General features: G+C 34.1%; 2 protein-coding genes and 2 long non-coding RNA genes across 7 annotated transcripts; 1 reads left to right on the top strand and 3 right to left on the bottom strand.

Annotated features, from left to right (window-relative positions):
• Positions 1 to 1,297: 1,297 nt before the first annotated feature.
• On the bottom strand, positions 1,298 to 2,777 carry LOC124435027. The gene is made up of 2 exons (XR_006944974.1): positions 2,667 to 2,777; positions 1,298 to 1,900 (listed from the first exon to the last, which is right to left on the bottom strand). It is a non-coding gene; the product is annotated as an uncharacterized LOC124435027 (long non-coding RNA).
• Positions 2,778 to 3,990: 1,213 nt separating this feature from the next.
• Positions 3,991 to 10,539, bottom strand: LOC124435012. Its single transcript, XM_046984961.1, has 8 exons — positions 10,369 to 10,539; positions 8,294 to 8,372; positions 6,426 to 6,653; positions 5,526 to 5,591; positions 5,381 to 5,449; positions 4,964 to 5,034; positions 4,464 to 4,547; positions 3,991 to 4,355 (listed from the first exon to the last, which is right to left on the bottom strand). Exons 2-6 carry the CDS (start codon positions 8,342 to 8,344, stop codon positions 5,020 to 5,022), a joined length of 429 nt encoding a protein of 142 aa, XP_046840917.1. The 5' UTR covers positions 8,345 to 8,372; positions 10,369 to 10,539; the 3' UTR covers positions 3,991 to 4,355; positions 4,464 to 4,547; positions 4,964 to 5,019.
• A 6,603-nt stretch (positions 10,540 to 17,142) lies between these two features.
• LOC124434941 lies at positions 17,143 to 19,602 on the bottom strand. Of its 4 annotated transcripts, XM_046984889.1 has the most exons (5): positions 19,052 to 19,592; positions 18,578 to 18,725; positions 17,914 to 18,181; positions 17,449 to 17,509; positions 17,143 to 17,394 (listed from the first exon to the last, which is right to left on the bottom strand). In XM_046984889.1, the coding sequence occupies exons 1-5, from the start codon at positions 19,169 to 19,171 to the stop codon at positions 17,377 to 17,379; spliced, it is 615 nt and encodes a 204-aa protein (XP_046840845.1). In that variant the 5' UTR covers positions 19,172 to 19,592; the 3' UTR covers positions 17,143 to 17,376. The 4 variants fall into 4 exon arrangements, 2 of the variants coding, with proteins under 2 accessions (XP_046840845.1, XP_046840844.1); XR_006944942.1 differs by having other exon boundaries at positions 17,143 to 17,509; positions 17,914 to 18,092; positions 19,052 to 19,590; XM_046984888.1 differs by having other exon boundaries at positions 17,143 to 17,509; positions 19,052 to 19,585.
• Positions 19,603 to 21,261: 1,659 nt separating this feature from the next.
• On the top strand, positions 21,262 to 21,629 carry LOC124434488. Its single transcript, XR_006944785.1, has 2 exons — positions 21,262 to 21,326; positions 21,417 to 21,629. It is a non-coding gene; the product is annotated as an uncharacterized LOC124434488 (long non-coding RNA).
• Positions 21,630 to 22,761: the final 1,132 nt, after the last annotated feature.

Below are 22,761 nucleotides of genomic sequence, written 5' to 3'. Positions count from 1 at the left end.
TTTTATGGAAGTAATTTTATAAACGCAGCTCGAAATAGAACATAAAATAAATGCTTATATAAGAACAATACATTACGTTTATAGTAGAAGTAGTTAACTAATATATATATGTATATCATCGTAGGCTCATATTTTTTATTATATATTGTATTATGTCTAAAAATAGTTATAATACACTTTATAATAAAACAAACCGGGGGATCGTTTTTGAGGTAGTCAGTGGTAATAAACATAAAAAATAGAGGGTGAGCCTGTGATGATATACACATATACATTAATATAAATGTAATAAAAAAACAAGATATATTTAAACAAGTATATTTGAAAAAAAAGAAATATTTACTATACAATACACAATATTTCATTGGCAAAAGTCCAAAGTCCAATTTTTAAACGATATCATAGAAAGTTACATGTTTGTTCAAACCATTTACTTTATCATAGAAAGTCCAAAGTCCAATTTTATAATGACAGAAACTTTTCTTTATAATCATCATCAATATCATATTCATTTCAATAAAGCCTGTAAAAAAGTATACATGTTAAATATTTAGTCGTAACAATGTTAATAAATAAGAGTACATAAATGTCCTTACCAATAAATCCAGATGAAATTAATCACAAATACCATCACAGGAAACTGCAATTGATTAAAGTGCCCCTATCAGCAAAAACTTTTATTAGCGATATCAAAACTTGGTGTAATATCTAACGTGTCGGTGGAAAATTATTTCAATTTGGTCAAACTGTTTTCTTGTTTGGAGGTTTAAAGTTGCCTTTCAATGGACCTTGTCCGTCGTGGCATGAAGTCTGGGTCTAGCCAAATTCTGACGTCATCCAAGGTAGTTAATAGTGGAATCCCTTGCATGACTTCACAAAAGTAAGTCTTTCCCGACTTTTTTAACGACGGACAAGGTCCATTAAATGGGAAATTTTTGCTAACTTTTAATAGCAATAAAAATGGAACGATTTGACAAACCTAAAACCTTTTACTGATACGTTGAAAATCACGCCTAAATTAAATATTGCTATTAAAATTTTTGCCGAAAGGGCACTTTAAAGCTATTTAAATTCTTATATCAGTAATATGAGCCTAGTTTTTAAAAATTTTCGATAAAGTGTTGCAGTCTGTCTTATCCTAGAATTAAGGTTGAAAATACTGTAATATGATTATGCTAAGACATGGCAAGGTATAGCCTGTAGCACTTGATTAGAAACATGATGAAAAATTGAAAAGTTAGTTGTCACTGTTAGGCAGTACTGTGTGTAATCAAGAAACTTAGATTCAGAAGAGCAATTTACGTAATGTATACGCTGATTTATGCTAAATTTAATAATATATATAACTTTATTTATGTACAACTCTGTTGACGTTTTTTGATTAAATTTTTCATATTACATAGGTGGATCCAGCGTTTGCCAAAATAATTTATAGATGCTCCCTTTTAATTCAAGAAATCTTCCTAAAAATACTAAATATTTGAATTTCTAAATTATAAAATTATACCAATCAAGTTGTCTCTAAACTATTATTGAAACCCCAAACGAGGTACAATAAATAATTTTCATTGACGTACCCTAGATACGCCATTGGTATTGATGTATCAAAAAATTTCTAAATGGTAGCGTTATTGCTTATGGTAAATAGCTAGCTATTATACATAAACAAAATATTCAACAAATAAATTAATGATCTATCTTGCGATTGCTGCCTCAACTCCGTCTACGATTTCTGACAGCTATTGTTTCACTTTTATCTTCCTATTCAGTCTTCCATCAATGAATACTTTTAATCGTTTCAGTTTATATAATTTTCGTTTATGATTGCGCTCATTCATATCAAACTGTTCAAACATCTTTGCCAGGTCTTGTTTACAGCAAATTGTGGTCACGTGTATCCCTATCAAATAAAACAATTACACTTTGTCACCTGTACCTTTCAAATACGGTGTAGTGCTCACCATATGTCACCAATTAAGTCAAGGGTCATTTTACCAAACAAAGTTAATATAAGATTTATCCAACACCTAGAGGCATAAATTGTCAAGTGATGTTCATCCAAATGGTGCGATGGAACTGTTCTCTTCGCACTGTTAAATGTCGTAACGTTTACTCCGTTCTTATAATAATTAAAAATTGTTTGGTCCAGGGCTCTGGTAATAAATCGTTTCTACACATAATTATCTGTTTTGTGTGTTTTCTGGCATGAGTAGTCACCATAAAGTAGCTTAGCCTTCAAAATCAACATATGAAGAATTTGGCCGAGGAGAAAATTATTGATTGAAAAAGTAGTGTCCTTAAACTGGTTTTTCTTTTTAAGTTTCACTCGCTAATCAAAAGCAACAACAAAAGTTCATCTTTTTTTCGTATCTTAGCCTAAAAAATTTAGTCCCATAAACAAGATTCACGGTCGTAAGACTTCAAATTACAGAATTGATCTTGATGCACAAGTTCACATCAAACCATTTTAGGCGTTCAGTTTAAAGACTACTCTCCAGCAAATTCTTGAATTATTTAAATACTCCATGCATGTTTTCCAAAATGTTTTCACTTTCAGGCGACGTCAGTGACCTGAAACGTTTACGTACAGTGACGTCACTCAATCTTTTTAATTCAAATCTGACTACTCATCACTTCCTTACAGCTAAAATAAAAAGAATACTTACTGCACAAATCGTATAGCAATATTCAGAAGGATGGTTGGAAAAAATCGGATCGCCACTGGTTAATGCTATATGCAGTTGGTAAGTAGATGGAATTTTTCTTTTCTTTCAAAACCTTTAAAGGAAAAATTGTCACGGTATTAATAAAATACTTTGAGTCATTTGTAAATTGTCACTAGTAGACTGCAGTGCAGTTTTTTTGTAATTGCCCAGCAAAAAAGTGTAATTGCCTTTCATTCAATGCATAAAAAACATGGTGGCAGTTTTAAGCAAACAAAGATCTCCACAATTGCAATCTTCTGAAATTCAAGAATTTCATAAAATGTAAAGAATGTAATGTTTTTGTGGTTAATGTTTATGAAAGTTAGAAAATTGCAAAGATTGTAAACAGCGCTCGAACTTCGATAGTATTTCGTTGCAGTCTTTAAAATAAACTCACTCTCGTATGTTTATTCGTAAGCACTCGAAATTTTACTATTCCCCTGATGAATTGCTCTATCAATTAAATTATACGTTTATTCAATTGTAACCACGTTTCATCCTATCGAAGAAATACAACCAGCATTTTTGTATGCTCGAAGAAATCTATATTCCATGTACTCACCTATTTTTATGAATTCCATTTTTAAATCCAAGTGGCTTTGCAACTTGTGTTTTAGCTATATTTTTCTCTTCCTTACGCATGTAGGTCTTTTCTGGATTTTTTCTTTTTTGGGGTAACAATTTTTCATCTTGTCAGTTCGTTTGTTGCTTTTCTCCTGTGAAGCTTTTATCTGTTTTTTTTTGGTTGGCATAATGAGCGCCTAATGGTCATTTTCCCATGGATTCATTTCTGTTAGCTCATATTACATAATATCCTGATCTTTTTTTGGTTATTTTTTTGCTTAGAAGAAGGTCGATAGGAGGCTTTTGTTTTGGATGCTTGGTATGTTGGTACATATGCTGTGGGATGAGGTGTCAATGCCTTCTTGTTTGCCGTAAAATCTACATCTTGTAAGTTTATATGCTTCCTTATAACTTTATTATAATTGACTGGATGTGGGGAATTTGAGAATTTGGCTGACACTCACAACAAATTTTAAGTTTAAAGTCCATCAGCTACCTCCTCCCTATTTGAACAACTAAGATTTCCGTTATTTGCGTGACTTTGGATATATTCCGTTTTGCAAATGTCTGAATAGCAATCATCCCATTCATTACCAATGACGGAAATGCCATAAATTTTACCATCTTCATCATTTGTATAAGACAAAACAACAACCTGAGCAGAGAGGGCTTTTCAAAGTCTATCGGATCGTCTCTGCCATTAGTCCAATCATGAATTTTATTCCTTCATGTGATTCACCAAATTAACACAATGGCTTATGCTCTTCGTGTGATAAAGCAAAACACCTGCTTTACGCCCTGAATTTTAAAAGCATTCTTCACTTCTTCCAGTGAAAACCCTCGTTCGAGGAGTATTTCTTTAAAGAACTTTTTTTCATACAGGAAAGGAAGTACTTTCGGGCATGGCAACAAACCATCCATTTTCTCAAGTTTTTCTTGCCTTTTGGTCAACAAATTTTGCTGCAATTTCTGACACAACCTTGACATACAAAAAGGAACGCCTTCTTCGCGTAGCATCACTTGCAGAGCAACTAGACCGCATGACCGTTTGCAAAAAATCATTTTCCGTGGATCAAGACAGCATACCTATATAATTATAGTATATTTTACCATCGTAGCAAACTCGATAATTGGGGTTATTGAAGAAGATAATTGAGAAATTAGGATTGTCAATAGTTAGCAATATACGCATACTTCGTTGTCTGTTACCCGTTGTCGTTGCCTGTTGTCTGACTCGTTGCATTGTAAAGGAACTCTGTGAGAGTTGAGCATATTTGTCTAACAATAAATAAACAACAACAACAACATATTAAAAATATTCAACGTACATATGGACAGTTAGACTGTACGGTTTCTGTAATATCCATAAGCACGAATCGTAATTAAATAAACAAGATCAATGCAACCAGGAAAATGGAGAAGTAGCTACTACTGATGGAAAATAAAATCTTACTGCTATTAAAGTATGAAATTATGATCATGTAAAATAACGAGTTGCTACATTCTAAATTCTAAACAATACTTAATAACCAAGTTTAGAAATTTAAAATCATGATGATGGGCTGAAACCTAAATAGAATCAACAATTAAAAAGTGTAAAAGATCTATGAGTGAATATTACACAAAGACGAAGCCCGAGAACGGATAATTTGAGAAAAATATCATTGGCCATAGTTTGCAGCATGTTCACATACTTGATGGTCTATACATGATTCATTGTGCTCTAGTGGAAGACTTTCTCCCTCGGTCTTTAGTATATTTTAGACTACAATAAACAAAAACTTACATTAATTGATATAGAAAGCACATTTAGACTACAAATTTATCCATGCGCATGAACAGTCATTGGATAAGAAAAAGCATTGGCACATAGATGATGGGAGAAGTATACCATTTTTAGAATATGCATACTGACTGATACTGAAGTGCCTACAGAATTATGATTTTGTGTATCAATGAGTGAAATATTAAACAGTAGGGAACCCTTGGCTGTCTTTTTTTTTAATACTAAGCATTGGCCAAGATTAAACTTTTCAATCAAACAGTCTCGAATTTGACTGATTAAAAAAGCTGATGTAAGAGTCTATCTTCATATCAATCACTTTACTCACATCATTCACATTTTCTTCGTGTTCTTTGGATGTCAATAACAGTGATTCAGTTTCCTCAGTTGCCTCATGCTGAAAAGAGATCAATGAAAGTTATTTTGAATGAGAATCCTATACATAATTCTATGCCGATCAAGTAAAGACATACCGGTTGACCTTCATTTTCTTCGCCTTGTTCTGGCACACCTGTCGTCGTTTCCTGGACTATTTTCCGCTGCAATTGAAAAATATTTCTTAAAAAAATTCGTTCAAGAAGCAAAATGTTCGATTATTTACTGCCGTTTTCATATGCGTGAAATCGAATTTATGTATATCAAAAGGGAATTTATATGGTAAAATATGATGACATGGATCACACAAAAAACTTTTTACGAAGTTTAATTTTGCCGATAATGCTGTAATGTTATATTTATGCTTTTATTCACATATCGACATCACAGACTTTAAAAAAACACCAATTTAGAAATAAATAGCGAGCAGCGCTGCATCAGAAACGTGGCCCTGTAGCTCGACGCTCAACATAACCAAAAATATATGCTGTTCACCGGTCATATTATTTGCAAATTTTTGTCTTTTTCCGACATAGTCGATGAATTTTTCGACATCTACTATGTTATCCAGCATGATTTGCTTTTACTTAATTATTTCATACATTTTCTTAAATTTCTATATGTATCGTTGTGCTCATTTAATTGACCGTGACCTATTCTAACAACTTATAAAAGAAATACCTAATACTGATTTATTAAAGATTTTTTGCGCGCGCAGGCTCAAATACTATGTTTTCAAAGATGAAATCTTGTTGAAATAAGCGCTAACTTATCGAGATGCTCAAGCGATTGAATCAGTGTTCTCATGTATTCGTTGTAGAGTAAGTATAAACTTTGGTTTTACTGAGAATAATGAATTGTGTTGTTCTGCAAACCGCAGCTGATAATTTGAGTTTTTTATCAAAGATGAAGAGTAATACGACGTATTTGGCTACAAATTCGCACAAACAGTGTTTGACAGACTTTTTTTTATCAAAAATGAAAATTTACAAAATTACCTCTGTCTTCATATTGGCAAATTTATCGCGCATCTTTGATATGAGTTCATTTTCAAGCTTTTCAACTCTTCTTTTTCCGACTTTGCAAATTTCAATAATCGTTTGAAGGGGACGTCGAGATAAACTAATGTTTTCAGGTGCAACTTCCAACGACAGCGGTTCATGGATTGATCGTAAACATTCCAACTGCAATTCTATTTCGGCTACGATCTCCTTTTGCCTGGCAAACTGTAATTTTTTAGAAATATCTTTGTAAAAAGTGTCACCAATCATGTTTTAATCAAGAAGTAAAGATGTTTATTCTGTTTGCACATGCTTATGCAAGCAGAGGCGACGTTCTAGAGAACTATAAAACGGAAAAATTTAAAAAAACTGTTTCAATTTTTTCTCTGACATTTATTCATGATTGATTTGACAATTCTTTTTGATTTATTCAATTGATTTATCTCAGATCGGTTTGCACAGGCTGATAAAAATTCAGTGATTGACCAATCAGCGCACGCGTTTTGTTGTTTTTATTTTGCAAACATCCCTGTGCATGCAAATCAAGAGCATGAGTTTTTTCTCATTCTTCTTCTTTCTAAGATTTCTACGATTTTTGGACACTTCATGCGCCATAATAACTATTACGTCAGTACAAAAAAAATCAAAGAAAGATAAAAAAGACTTGAAAGCCTGCTATTGCTTAGCAGATACTATCAATTTTTAGCAAAACATACCCTGTGCAATATTATACGTATGCTCCTGAGATTTTAAGATACATTCTAATTCCAAGAGTTCAGCATATTACAATAATATGTGGTGTATATTCCATTAATCACGTTATCATATCCAGTTCAATCAATCAACCATAGAACGAATATTTATTGAGCTATGTCGTACATTAAGTCCTACGGAGGTAAAAAACCGTTTAAAGAGCATACAAACTGCAGTTACTACACCTTGCAAAATCAAAACATCTTGAATGAATAAATTATCAGCACGATATCCAGGCTTATTTTTTGCTGTCGGGTGATGTCAAAATTTTCAGGTTTTTGTTTACCACTTTTTACGAAAGTGATGTTTTCAATTGATTATTTAAGCTATGGTCCACCTTTTTTGTTGTTTACAAGAAAAAACACGAGTTCATGATGATTTTTCGATAATGTAATCATTATACATAGTTTCTGATTTCAAGAGTAAACTTTGAGCAAAAATTGACTGAAATTTTAGGACGTTTTTGATTAGTTATTTTGTATGTGTATGAAAGTGTATTACTGCCTGTTTCAATTTAGTTGTTATATTACATTAAATGCTACATTGAATGTGTAGATTTTATCACAAGACCATTATTTGGTCTTGCAGTAATTGGGAAATCCCCGAGAATGACCTAATTTAACTCGTTGGCAATCCATTGTTTTACCGTAAGTTGACGCCAAAACATTTACGTAGCTCAATTAAATAGGCAGCTGGCTACAAACTACTGGAAAATGAAGGTCAATAACTCTTACATGTTTACAGAAAGTCCTTTTCACAAATGAAGTTCATTTTTGACATTAAGTTTCAAGTGAAGTGGTGAGCGCTCAAGCATTCAATACACGGAATTGTTAATATTGCAATCACATTTTAACACTTTGATGAAAATACAGAAAGTTGCAAAATCAATGAAACCCATTTGATGTTATTACAGATATAGGGCCGTGAAAACTGACAGAAATGTGCTATGCTGTTGGATTTAAACTTGACACAAGAGCGTAGGAGGTAAAATTACTTAGGTAGCAATTTAGGCAAGTGACTTGCCTTTGCTAAAGAAAGGGCTTATGCAATATTTTACTATATTTCTTAATCCTTTTTGTGTCATAGTTGCTAAAAATTGCTATTTAGAGTACCTCATCAAGAAAATGCTGGTCCAATGTCGACGCTGCTGTCTTCATGGCCATCTTTACACCCGTACAGAGATCGACTTTCCTATATAAGATCATAAGAGTCCATTCAACTTTAACCATATTTGCACTGAAGTTTTCTAAGAAATTAATCAATGCTATATCATTTCAACTATGTATTACGTGCAGCATTTACAGCGAACTTCAAACCAAATGACGCAATATAAATTCACTATTTTACCTCGGGTGACACGAAGTAAAGTAATGGTTTTTTACTTACTTATTTCCTTTGAGTCACAGCACAATGTTTAAGAAGATGTGGTCAATCGAGAAAAATCCAAAATGCTTCTTCAATAAGTTATCTTGGTCTAGACAAGCCGACTCGTTGATATCTACTGTTAACTGCTTTGAAAATTTGACAATGAAATCATAAAATGAGCGCAGCATGATGTCAAGGTCACGTGAAACTGCATTTAATTCATTAGGTATAGAGTATCAATGTAATAATTTTTAAAAATTATAAAATTCTTGGGGTTGAAAACATGTTGTTTGTGGCGAAATTCTTCTCATAATAAAGAAACAAAAGACCAGAAAACAATTTTCCTCATTACTTTCAGGCGCTTGGGGAGGGGTTTGGCCTCCCTCACTTTTCTTCAAGATTATAAAACTTTTGCTAACACTATATATATTTATTTTAGCCTAACTTAAGGCCTTAACTTATGTTAGCCTTAAATTTTAGCCTAAAAAAGCAAGACGCAGTAAATTTACTAAATACAAATTCTAGCCTTCCCTCTCTAGGTTTACTTTGAGGCGCTGTCCATGTTAATCATTGGGCTCTTCCTACATTGGCAAATAACTACTTCGAAGTTTTAACGGCTATAATTAAATTTATATCGCCTATATTGTATATGAAATGATTTCTCCAATGATGGTGAAAATTTTGATACCACGAATAGAATATTTGTTTCATGAATGCGGTTGTCGTTAAATTGCGAGAAACCAATTGTCACCATAAAAACACATATAAAGAAAACTAGATTACTTACGCGTGCATCATTCTGCTTTGCTAATGTTTAAAGATTTGTCATCAAATCCGGCAGGGACGGAGGAGGGTTATTCCCCTCCCTCGCTCCTTATTAATTTTGCCGACGTTTTACTTTCTGAAATCAGCCCCCGCACGCTTACTTTTTAATCAACTTCTGTGGTAAGAAATTCCATATAAGAGAGGCAGAAGAATAATGTAAGAAAACATGGGACGCTAATAGTGTGTGAATTATATTATGATAGTCATATGCATTGAACAAAAGCCAGGCAAGATAGAATTGAGACCAATTGAAGGTTGGCGTTTTGGATTGATCGACTTGCCAAGCTAAACCCAGAGCGACTGATGTGTGTGTGTGATTGGCGACGAATTTAAGTACGTCAAAGTATATAGTTTCAGCTCTTGATAGTAACGCTGTGTACACTTAGAAGAGTGGCAAGGACACAATGAAAAATGCAGTAGAAATGCTGAGCTTTTAATTCGGAGTGGCGAGAACTTATGTCCCCGAGATAAGCTCGGTCATCCTACTCTTAGGCAAATTTTTTTAATTCACAGTTTTTCTACCAGATGAAATGTTAAAGATCTGTTAGAATAGTTTGTACACATCACAATCTCGTTCTATACAAAACACTTCGGTCCGATATTTCTCCAAAGGACAAAAATCCTCGCGCTTGGTCAACAAGTGATAATGGTTGATTACCACTAATATTTTGAGATAAAAATAGCTACTCAATGTTTGAAATACTCTCACTAAACTGAGTAAAGTACTTGTTTTAAGGACGTAAACATTCACAGAAATGGCGTAAAACGAATTTAAACTTCCGTTTTGAATTTGAAGACCATCTCACGAATTACTATAACACTTAGCGTATGTAGCAAAAGAAACAGGTAATCCAATTTTCTTAACAGATCTTTTCTGATGACCTCGAAGAAATCTTAACTCATTTCCTAAACCTTTTTTTTGAGACATTGTCCATCACAACATTTGTGTTTTGCGTTACGCAAGTCATTATATATGAAATGGTTATGAAGTACTCACGTCTTACGTTTGAGTAGCAGGACAACGTTTACAAGATTTGGTTGACAGTACGGAAAGCAAAAACGTCTTGAGCAAAGTATCTTATCCAAGCGCGCCGTCTTGCAACCACTCTGTTCGACGAATTGACGGATTTGACATACGTATGTAAAAATTTCTTTAAGAGCGCATATGGTAATTGGGTCACATGAAATAGCATTTAATATTAATAACAATTGATGAAATTTTATAAAGTTTTGAAGAATGTAAACATGTCAGTGTTAGGTAATGCTTCACGTAATAAAGATACCAAAAAACACAAAAACATTCAGATGACGTTTATTTGTTTCTTTCTATAACCATGTACACTTTGACGAATTTATTATTGAAATATTTTGCAAATATGTTGGAGTTTTGTTTAATTATGAGGTTATAAATCTTCGTGCTTGTGCAGAAATCGACTGTAAAAGCGAAAAACAAAGAAACTCTTTATTAGACAAAGAACTCTAACATGACAAACTTATTGCGCCCAAGAAATACAAGCTCTTTGCATTCCTAAAGTTGCGGGTGCTGTTATATTCTGAGCTTGGCTAACAAATTTTGGGAGTCTACGATTCTGTTGACGTTTAACAGCTATTGTGCCTTTTGGAATAAGTCTGAACTAGTTGGTAGACGAGCTCATGAAATGATGTCCAAATAGAGGTCAAGCCTCAATTTATACGAATATTGGTTTACATGATTGTACATTCATACGTAAATGGAGTTGAGTCACGCAAAACAGATCTTTCCTGCCATTGTCACAAAGTACTTTCCATGCCACGTCTTTAGTAGGGGAACAAAAACTTGACCTTCTCGAGATATTGAAACCTTCGGTCATTCATAGTTGTACTGGAAATCTTGCATTGTCATAGTCGTTTTGAGTTTTTGAATTCTACAAAAATGGCAGAAAACAGACGAGATGATTTCTGCTTTCATAACTAACAAAAGGTTTTATCACATATTGAGGACTGTATGCTGTAATGGAGAAAATACTAATTACATATATGCATGCATGCCCTTGTGAGTCACCGGCACAATTACTTGCATAATAAATTGATGGGACTAAATACAATAAGGTCATAATAGAAAATATAGAAACAACACAAAATTGAATTGGTTTAGTGTTCGTGCAGACGAAGGAACTTAAAAGAATCCATGCCATCGCAATGAGAAAAAAGCAATTCACCAGCAGACAAACAAATTACTGCATCTGAAGAATTAAAGCTGTGCTGTACACTGGAATATACGAGATTTGTGACTGTTATTCTGCTCAACGAATACGCAACGACACAATTTTTTAGACCACGTTTACACTATAGCGGATTGCTTTAGCATCGGATTGATTTCTTATACGATAGAAACTTTATGTGTGTTCACAAAAAATTGCCATTTGCTCGTTTAGCCGAAATTACAGCATGTGGTCGAACTCAAAAGAAATAAAAATTTGAAGTCTTCGTGGTTTTTCAATGAACTTCTTTACTACCTCATCATGCAATGTGTTGTCGAAACGTCAGTCTACAACAACAAAAACAGTCCTTCTCAGGACTTTATTAACCTGGACGATCATCATTTACTAACATATAACGATACTCCCGGGTTGAAACCATTTACTTTAGTAAGCATACTTTGTTGTTCATGTGAACAATCAACAACATAAATAATTTCGTTTTTATTTTGTTTTAGATAAATTTTTCCTTCTATTGATTGCAATGCTGCCCTTAAATCATAATCCAAACTAGAGAAAGCAGCTTTTAAAAAAGAAGATCTACATTTCATTGAAATTTGGCGTGTCTTGTATGCTATTTTTATTATGTTTTGTTAATACTTGCGCTATATTTAATACAATCAACATAAACCAATCTACAACTCAAATTTACCATTGCAAATCTGAGTCAAATGCCATAAAATAGCAGTACTGTGATAACAGGGGCGGATCTAGGATTTTTCAAACATCAGTCATAAAACGTCGGAGGTGCTCTGCACCTGGGGGGGTCTGAGGCATTCTCCCCTGAGAAATTTTGAATTTCAGAGCCTTGAAAATGCCATTTTCAGCGTTTTAGAGCAATACAAAATGTATTTTGTGGGCATCGTTTTGCGTAAAACAACACATTTTTCTTACGTTTTTCAAAAAAAATAAAGTGAACAATACTTGAATGTTTTGCCAAATATTTAGGCTCATTATCATGCCAAAATATGGCTCATTAGCATGCCAAATATATGGCTCATTAGCATGTCTAGGAACGTAAATTTATTTTACAATAATGCTATTCAAAAACAGATATATTCTTTAAAATTTCTACCAAGTTGTCAGGCATAGACCCCCATTCAAACCTCTATGTAATAAGTTAAGTTAGAAATTTGGTACTATAAGTGACAGTTCATAGATATAGAAAAGCTCAGACTTCAAACCATGCAAGTTTATTGTAACTCTTTACCCATCTCCACATCAGTGCCAGCAAATTCACCCTTTGAGAAAAACTCAAAATTTTTTTCTGCCAAAGATTAAGCAAAAATTATCAGAGTGAAAATTTGCAGTTAAGCTTAATGCCATAAATGTTTATTAGGCATTTCACTAGACTATTATCTTCTGCAAGGTGTGCTATATAGCAATCACTAGTAGCATTGTATTATCAAATACAAACAGAATGTAACCAACATGTCTTTAATTATATAATTACATGAATGTTAAAATGGTTTATGTGTCATGCTTACTGGTTATGATAAATATCTTTTCATATGATCAAAGCTGTTTAAATGTAAATCTAAAATAATTTAGTTTAGAAATTATAATGATCATCAGAAAAATTACCTAGTGATCATGAAAATACTTTGCTGTTTTGCCAAATTTCAAGGTTTATCTGCATACATAGGAAGACATTTTTACTTTATAAAAATGCTTTTCATATACATATCAATAGCCTTTGGAATTTATGGCAACAATCTGGTATGAGCCGTAGATTAACACACCTTTACATCTCTACATGAGGTGTTCAGTTAGAAAAGGGACAATATGTGACATGGGACAACATTTCATGTATGTGAAATACTCAGGTTTAATACCATTCCAGTCAAATTGTCAAAATAAAAGCTTCATGGATCATAAGACTCAAAATCACAGGTTATAGTAAACAGCTTCTCATGTAATCAATGTTAGTTTTCTCAAATCTTAAACAATATGTCGTATAACTGTCCAATGATTGAATGATCAATGATCATAAACTGAAAAGCCCCAAACATTTGTTTATGATAAAGTAAATAATAGTATGGCACCTTATGGCTACAGATTTTTTGTCCATTGAAATATATTTGCAGAAATGTAGGATTTCGCTGCCATATAACGGCCACGATTCCCCAAGCATTAAAGAAATCATAGCTAAAAGTCCTTCGGCAACAACAATTTTAGAAGCATCAATCTGCTTACCATACGCCATATTAACATAAATCGCATCACACTCGCATAAATTGACTTTGATATATTGCATTCATGCATACACTTCACTTGTCCTTTACTTACGATTTTCGATGTAAATTTCTGCTGATAAAATTCAAAACAATGTTGGCTTTCTTTTGAACATCAATGACTGAAATGTCGCTCGCGAGATCGTCTTTGCCAAGCATTTACAATTCATCCATAAATTTTTCACCCTCTTGAAAAATTCCCAGTTTGGAAAGCAGCATTCATGTCAACATATGAATTTGTAAAGATTTCCATAAATTCCATCTGATTGTAGTTTAGTTTCTATCATGCTTCAGAAAATTACTATGAACGATCAAACATTCAATTCAGACATTGAGCTTGACTATGTTAGTTCAGTTGGCTATCAGTCGAAATCGGTCAAACCAATCACAGTAAGACAAAATTCAAATGAACCAATTGTAAGATAGCAATTGGACTCCTTATAGGTCCGGCCACCCTATTATCGGTCGAGATTATTCCAGACTGTCCACTGATCTGGCCATTGACCAATAAAATAGCGTTTCTGGCGTTCATAGACTCCTTTATAAGTCGAACCAGTCAAGCCACCCCGCTTATCAGTCGGTTATTCCAGGTCAATTAAAATTCAACTGATCTGGTTACCAAGGAGATAATCATTGGATTAGTCATTAGTTTTCAATAATAAATAAAGCTGGATTTTTATCACGAAGTAAATGCGATAATAACGTAAGAATAATTAATGAATATTTAATTAATATGAATAGGTAATTTTTGAATTTCAAACATCTGTCGCGCGACGGATTTGACATACTCTAGACCGTCCCTGTGTGATAAACAAAAATGAATGTAAGTTAAAAGAAATGTATTATGTTTTTCTATCCGTGCAAACCAACTATTATTCTCAACTAAAGTGTTATTTTTTTCCTCCATAATCTCTTGAATTATCAGCGACTATAGAAACAAATGCTAAATGACCCAGTAAAATCGCATAAACTATGAAATTCTTTTTTCGTAAAAACTCGTCGTCTTCTCTCATAATCTAAATCACTCTTCACATGAAAGACGACGGCGTTGTCGACCTAGACCACCTCGGTCAAATCACGTCGTCTTTGACATCGCGTCCTCAAATATAAATCTATGGGTTAAAGAGTTTACGAAACTTATGTTTTTGACGACGCTGGGAGTTAATGCTAGTGCACATGCTTCCTGACATTTTGGCTGCTTTCTTTGGCGACGACGCCGTGAAAGCGTCTTCTTTAGGCGCGTCCTGCATATTCAAGATGGCGGATGAACATCAAAACACAAAAAGGTAGGAATCGAACAGTTTTAAGTGTTTAAAGCATTTTTTAGCAATGAGTTACTGTCATCTTCAGTTTGTACTGAGATAAGGGCAAATTATTTAACACACAGAGTACTAAATCGATTTTTTTTTAAAATTTTACAACTCAACTAATATTTTATTATATTTTTATATGCACGAAATATTATATATTTATAATTAGTTTATTTGTTTGGTTTCCTTTGCGTTCTTATTTATATTTGTAATTTTAGCAAAAAAGCAATGACTTGGACAAATGAACATAATGAAATTCTAGTTCGTGAAATGTACTTTTCAATTCATGGAACTTCAAAAAAGGATCACAGAAACGAGGTAATGCATGGTAAGATTGAATATTTTTGAACTTTTTACACAAAATATTCATGTATAAGGAGGTTGAAGTTCAAAAAACTGTTGTAGACCCATAAAAACAGCATCTTACATTATGAAGTAAGGTACAGCAAATATACATTTTCCCTACTGCACTAAGTTGTATTCTTAGGTTCTTTTTGAAGTCAAGGAATTTAAAATAATTAACTATGTCCCCAAAAATCCATTCGAAAGATACTCTTACACTGCTCATTGCTTTGTTCCATTGTTGCTGTTGAGGAGTTATTCTTGCTACCTTGCAAGTATTGCGCTCTCATGGCGTCTACCCTCCACAGGACCAAAGAGATTAGCCACAAGACCATTTGGAACAGAAACTGACTGGAATTTTATGGCATGGACTCTTTTATGGCCATTATAAAGAACTCTTTGATTTTGACCAGGTTTAGAAATTGGATGTACTGTCCTATCGACAAAACCAAAACACTTTTCTAAGGCACCACTCTTCTGAAACACTACATTACAAAATTCTTGAATGTTGCCTGAAGATAACCATGGTTGATCAAATGTTAACAGCAAACGGTTGCACTCCATGTATAAAAAGTTTATGACGGCATTACTGATCATACAGAGTTGAGGGACTGGTCTACCAAATCTTGGCAACATATCCTGGTATCGACAAGGGTAGGCAAAACGTTTCAAAAATATGCACAATGCCTCAACACTATCAACCGTAAGGCCGTTATAACATGTAGTAAATTGTGGTAGCCTCAAAGCATCCACATGAGTGTAAATGTGCGATTTCATAAACCAAAATTCTGCTTTACAATCGTCGTCGCTTAATTTACCTAAATCAAACTCTTCGTATTTCCAATAAGGCAAATCCGGAATTTTAGCAGTATTTAAGTTAAAAAGCAAAATAAAGTCTTCGTCGTCGATTGATTGATCCGAATAAGACATAAAAAGACGCTCTCGAATTGCTCTCAACTTCGGCATTTTTTGTTTTTGAATTTTTTTGAAAGCAATGTTTTCTGATTTATATTCCCGCCAATTATTTTTCCGCTGAGGCGGCATTGTAAATTTGCGTAAACTAAAAATACACTTGCTCCGGCGTTGTGAAACACAAGACGTCGCCGTCGTAAAAAACCGTGCAACGTAAACTCTCTATTATTTGCCTGAGGTAGCGTCCCATGTATTTTAGTTCAATGTGTAGTACTCGTTACCTTTGAATAAATTAGTCTTTGTAAAATGGCGTCTGCATAGTAATGCCTGGAAACTTTTACCGTTAAACAACTTTACCATATTTATGTGATTTGAAACGTCATTTTATTTGTCAGATAGCTGGCAGTAGCAAAGTCAGTAAACAAGTTTTGCGCGTGTTTGCAATAATTTTCATATATGACTCTAAGCGTGAAAAAAGCTGATTGAAAAATTTGATTATGATTTTAGTAAAATGCATTGAAAGATATATAAGTTGTCATTATGAGCAGTGGCGTAGCTAGCGGAAAACATTTGGTTGGCGCCGAGCGAGAAAATTTTCCAAATTTAGACTCCCTAGAACGTCGGAAACGGCTATCTTAGAAAGCAAATGCGTGATATTTATGCAGGAAATAGAACCATTTCGGTTAATTTAAATTGCCGAAGGATCTTATAGTAAAGCAGAGAAACAGTTCAAAAATAGTTGCAGATATGTGATTTATTTTCTCAACACCACATACATAAATAGATACCTATGTACATCTTGTAAAGAAACTTTGACAAAAGAACCGAAAAAGGCTCAGATTTGTCATCAACAACTATCAAAAGTTGTGATGAAATTGTCGTGCTGAAATGACAATCATCATTGACTGCATTAAAAAGTTCCCGGAAAAATTCTCACATGCCATGGACGTAAGACATCATCAGCTTGCTATCAGCCATATATGAATACCTATTTGTATAAGAAAGCAAGTCTTCGTGGTTTTTCAATGAACTTCTTTACTACCTCATCATGCAATGTGTTGGCGTCTTCTTTCTCTGACAGTATGTCTTTGTGAATGGAAATCCTGCAAAGAGAACTAAAACGTCCTTGGCTCATAGTATTTCTAAGATAATTTTTTTACCCTCTTCAAACAAGAAAATGACCTCTCAACTGAAGCACTTGTAATTGACATTTATCTTTAACAGTTTTACAACTTCTGGAATACTAGATTGATAATGGAACTGAAAAATATATTTCAATAATTCATCGCATGAATCACAGTGAAAGTCTTTATCTCTGTAAATAAAACAAAGTTGGCTAACTAGAATTGGTAAGTCAAACATATCACCATAAATCTCCATTAGAAGATTTATCTTTTCTGAGGGCACTTAAAAACGCTCCTTATCCTGAAATCGCTCAGTCAGCATAGTCACAATTGTGTCAAGAATTTCAAAAAACATTTGTTTGTAATTATGCCGTTGGTCATACCTGGTTACTGGTGGTCCCACTTTCTCAACAGCCAGGTCGTACACCTGACAATATTCTGTATCATTTCTCAGAGAAGCAACAAAGGCCTTGAATCTCTCAAACCTACTCATTCCATAATGAAAGTCAGTGTCCTTGTCTTGCAAGATAGAATAAAGTATGGATGACTGCTCAAGAATTCTCTGGAAAACATGTACCAAGAAACAAAACAAGAAGCCATTAAGGTAGCCAAGTAAACCAGTAACCTTACTTAACGTTTCATCATCCCAACCTATTGGATTATCAGTAAGATTTTCAAATATGTCTATCAGTTTCTCATAGTTAGAATGCAAGACATTGATGACATGAGCCTATAATACCATCTTGTGTCACCAGGACTAGGAAACTCAAGCCTATGGGATGATAGTAAAGCTTTTCTTTGGGGAATTGCTAGTAAAGGTGCAGAAAGCACTATTAACAAAGAAAATCTTAACAGGTGAGATGGAGGATGCAGCTTGACATAATACTAGATTTAGTCTATGGGCAGCACAGTGAACAAATTGAGCATAAGGATAATCCTGCTGAACTTGAGCTTGAACACCATTGAGATGACCAGACATAACAGATGCACCATCATAAGTCTGTCCAATAAATTTCTCTTTCACATTATTATATTGACTTAACTTACCCTTAACCACTGATGATATAGCAGTTGCAGTCCTATCACAACTAACATCAACAAACCCAAGCTGTCTTTCAATGACACTTTCCCCTTTGTCCATTCGAACAATTACACTCAATAGTTCTTTGGTAGAAACATCAGTTGCCTCATCAACCTGTATAGTTAAGAAATTGCAGTAATATATTTTTTTAAAATCTCATCCTCTATTATCTTATCAAGACAATCAATTAAATCATTCTGAATATCAGGAGAGACTCCAGTAAACCGCCCTCCCCCAGCAAGGTGGGTTTCAGCAAGCCTTCCATGTAATCGCCTTTCAAAAACAGAATCCATCTTGGCAAAACTTTCAAGTAGCTCTCTATAATTTCCTCTATTCATGCTGCTACTAGATTCCTCATGTCCCCCAAATGCAAGCTCTTGCCTAGACAAGTATAAAACAGCTTCTGTTATGGTTTTCAACTTTTCCCTGTTTTGCCTTACCTCCTCGTTATGACGCTGAATCTCTTCGTCTAGTTTGTGACATGAGACAGTCGATACTTGGCTGAAAACCATAGGTCTTCCAGGTCTTGTAGGCACCCATGTGCGATTTTGCCTTCTCATGCTTCTTACAATCGAATAAGAAATTCTTCATGTTTTTGAATGCCGTCTGCGTCCATAAAGATGACGATCCAGGGCAAAATAAAAGACAAGGCCAACGAAACAATGCATTCTTTTCTGAGCTACCACAAAGCCAATCTTTCTTCGAGTACCAACTTTCCTGAAAGCTTCTATTGCCTGTAGTCGCTTGTAAATTTGGAATTGGCCGCTGCCTTACGAGTATATTTTGCTCGCCTGATTGTCGAACAGGAAAGGGTTTCTTTTGTAGTTCACTTATAATATCGATTTCATTAGCCGAAGCCATTGTAATGTAAGTTATGAGGATTTCCGAACGTATAGTTCGAAAGCTCAAAATTCAAGTCACGCTTTTGAAAATGAGCCCGACTAGATGTACTACTGTGAAGGTACTACTGTGAAGGTACCACAGGAGTCATCCTGACATTCATCCTGACATTCATCCTGTGATTGTACTACTGTGAAGGTACCACAGGAGTCATCCTGACATTCATCCTGACATTCGTCCTCACATTCACCACAGGATTCACCACAACATTCAAAATTAGCATAAAGTGTGAAGTTGACACCACATTCATTTTAATATTATTAAATAACATCAGTTTCAGAAACAAAATAGAAAAAAACCGTATTTTTTGCTACAAAAAAGCAAAAGATGCACACGTGTTTGGTGCCGTTGTAAAGACCAAGTTATTTAGACAAGGATTATACTATTTTTATTTTGGTCGAAAGTCTTGGAGCAAATCTACAGCCTTTTAAAGACTACTTCCGCTTTTGTCTCTTTACGTTAAATAATTGCGCGATGTTTACAATGCATAAATGTTGACATCTAAAAAGGCCTAATTTTCAAGAAATAAACACGCTGGAAAATACTTGTGTTTGGTAACATCCGAAAGTACGTTTTCTGAGGATTTCAAATATATCTTTACTTTTGTGGCTCAAATTCGTGGAGCGAATCTACAGCCATGCAAAGTGGACTGTGAAGGTACCACAGGATTCAAGATAGTACGGTTTTTATACGGTAAACACGCTACAATTTACTTGTGTTTAGTATCGTCTTAAAGATCTTGTTCTGAGGATTACAAATATGTCTTTATTATTGGCCAAAGTCCAGGAGCGAATCTACAGCTTTGGAAATGTGGAGATTTTGCGTTAATTAATAGGCAAGTTGTCATGTTGCATTATTTCACTAACGTCTAAATATGCCGGGTTTTGAACTAGTTAACACGCTGCAATATACTCGTATTTGGTATCAGATTAAAGATCTTGCTATGAGGATTACAAATATATCTTTATTATTGTGGCCGAATTTCCAGGAGCGAATCTACAGCATGAGAAATGTGGAGACTTTTTGCGTTAATTAATATTCGCGGTACTTAACTGACATGTTTATATATATCAAATTTTCATGAAGTTAACACGCTACAATTTACTTGTGTTTAGTATCGTCTTAAAGATCTTGTTCTGAGGATTACAAATATGTCTTTATTATTGTGGCCGAAATTCCAGGAGCGAATCTACAGCTTGAGAAATGTGGAGACTTTTTGCGTTAATTAATAGGCAAGTTGTCATGTTGCATTATTTCACTAACGTCTAAATATGCCGGGTTTTGAACTAGTTAACACGCTGCAATATACTCGTATTTGGTATCAGATTAAAGATCTTGCTATGAGGATTACAAATATATCTTTATTATTGTGGCCGAAATTCCAGGAGCGAATCTACAGCTTGAGAAATGTGGAGACTTTTTGCGTTAATTAGTATTCGCGGTACTTAACTGACATGTTTATATATATCAAATTTTCATGAAGTTAACACGCTACAATTTACTTGTGTTTAGTATCGTCTTAAAGATCTTGTTCTGAGGATTACAAATATGTTTTATTATTGTGGCCAAATTCCAGGAGCGAATCTACAGCGAAATGTGGAGACTTTTGCGTTAATTAATATTCGCGGTACTTAACTGACATGTTTATATATATCAAATTTTGATGAAGTTAACACGCTACAATTTACTTGTGTTTAGTATCGTCTTAAAGATCTTGTTCTGAGGATTACAAATATATCTTTATTATCTTGGTCCAAATTCGTGAAGCGGTTCTACAGCTTATGAAATAGTTTTCTTTTTTGGTTTAATTAATTTGTGCGTTATTTAAATGAGATGTACTTACGTCTAATTTTGAAGTAGTGGTAAACACGCTGCAATCATTTTTCATTGGGTACCATTTTAAAGATGTGATTCTGAAGATTGGAAAGATGTTCTGATTATCGTGGCACAAGTTCGAGGAGAGAATCTACGGCTTATGAAAAGAACAACACTTTTGTGCTATATAATTTGTTGCAATATAGAACATATTTGTCTTATTTATTTCGTCGAATTGTTGAGTTTATGCTAATTTATGCAAACGTCATTTTAAGAATTTCACGGTTTAAAACCTTTGTCGTATCCTGTGTTTGCGTCTTTCTTGACTGACCGTTGAATCGTTGATGTCAACGGTTTTCCTGTATTATCGAAGCAATTATTACTTTTGCGAGAAAAGTTAATTCAGGATTATATTTAAATCTTTTGTGCTCTTCTCGTTTTCGTGTAACGCTAAATGATGAAGGTACGTTATCGCTTCTTCTTGTCTTACGGTCGTTCATGTCCTTTATCATTCACTGCATTTGTTTGTGCTTTTCAGCGCACTGCTGGTCGTCCATCGAAATACACGTTTTACGTGAATGCAATTGTTGCAGCTATGTCAAATGTGTCTGGCGACCAAAACAATTCTTACAGAAAGTCAAATAGCTTCTGGGGGAAAATTTTAGTTGAACTTGGGATTAGAAACAAATTGCTAGCACGGAAAAACCTATATCTTCGCTGGCACGATAACCGGAATGGCATGCGATCTGCAATCGAGCATGGGCGATTTGAGGTACGCAAAGGATATTTAGGCCCGGTTCAAACGTCGCATTTTACATGCGCCGAATCAAATCTGAGTTTTAGTCGACTAAAATAGTTTAATGCGTAGTTTGATTCAGACGTCGAATTTAATAGTCGCATTTATTATAGTTATGCTTCCACTTTTTCATAGTTTATTCATTTTCTTGTACTAATTTCCTAAAATGGCGAACAGAAAAATGTAGAGTTTATGCATTTCAAATATGATTCGTGTTAATAGGAAAAGACGAATATTGATGCATGCTTCAGCAAATAAACTATTAGAAACGAGACGGCAGCTTATGCAAATTTCCCATGTTTTTCTACCGTTAATTGGTCAAAAAAAAGCCTTCATACGTAGCCCTCCTTATCGATCATGTCGAAGACAAGTAGAAATTCCGGCTGGTGGAAGAAAGTTTGGAGTATTTATTCTGATTCAAAAAAACATTTCGTGTATCTCGAGGAAACTTTCCTTGTACATATAAATTTTTTGCACTTTAAACAAGTGTATTTTGTTAAACTTGTGCACGAAATACAAGGGCCATTACCATCACTCGCCGCCGCCATGTTTTACAACTTTGCGCATGGCATTTAGCATGGAAATAATTGTTTTGCTTAGAAATATCTTAAAATAAATTATGCATTAAATTCGGCTCAT

Source organism: Xenia sp. Carnegie-2017, unplaced genomic scaffold (genome assembly GCF_021976095.1).
Source record: "Xenia sp. Carnegie-2017 unplaced genomic scaffold, XeniaSp_v1 HiC_scaffold_14, whole genome shotgun sequence".
NCBI classification, from domain to species: Eukaryota; Metazoa; Cnidaria; class Anthozoa; order Malacalcyonacea; family Xeniidae; genus Xenia; species Xenia sp. Carnegie-2017.
Note: the sequence above shows the minus strand (reverse complement) of the source record. Positions and strands in the feature narration are given on the sequence as shown.

Bases quoted from the DNA above. Each gene is read 5' to 3' on its own strand.
- LOC124434941 (XM_046984888.1), bottom strand. From the start codon at position 19,171: ATGAGAAGGCAAAATCGCACATGGGTGCCTACAAGACCTGGAAGACCT. The intron at 18,726-19,051 runs GTAAGGCAAAAC...TTAACTATACAG, and splicing joins TTCAGCGTCATAACGAGGAG to GTTGATGAGGCAACTGATGT. The intron at 17,510-17,913 runs GTATGACCAACG...TTCTCTTTGCAG, and splicing joins GTGGGACCACCAGTAACCAG to GATTTCCATTCACAAAGACA.
- LOC124435012 (XM_046984961.1), bottom strand. From the start codon at position 8,344: ATGGCCATGAAGACAGCAGCGTCGACATTGGACCAGCATTTTCTTGAT. The intron at 5,592-6,425 runs GTAATTTTGTAA...TTTCAATTGCAG, and splicing joins TTGCCAATATGAAGACAGAG to CGGAAAATAGTCCAGGAAAC. The intron at 5,450-5,525 runs GTATGTCTTTAC...ATCTCTTTTCAG, and splicing joins AAGAAAATGAAGGTCAACCG to CATGAGGCAACTGAGGAAAC.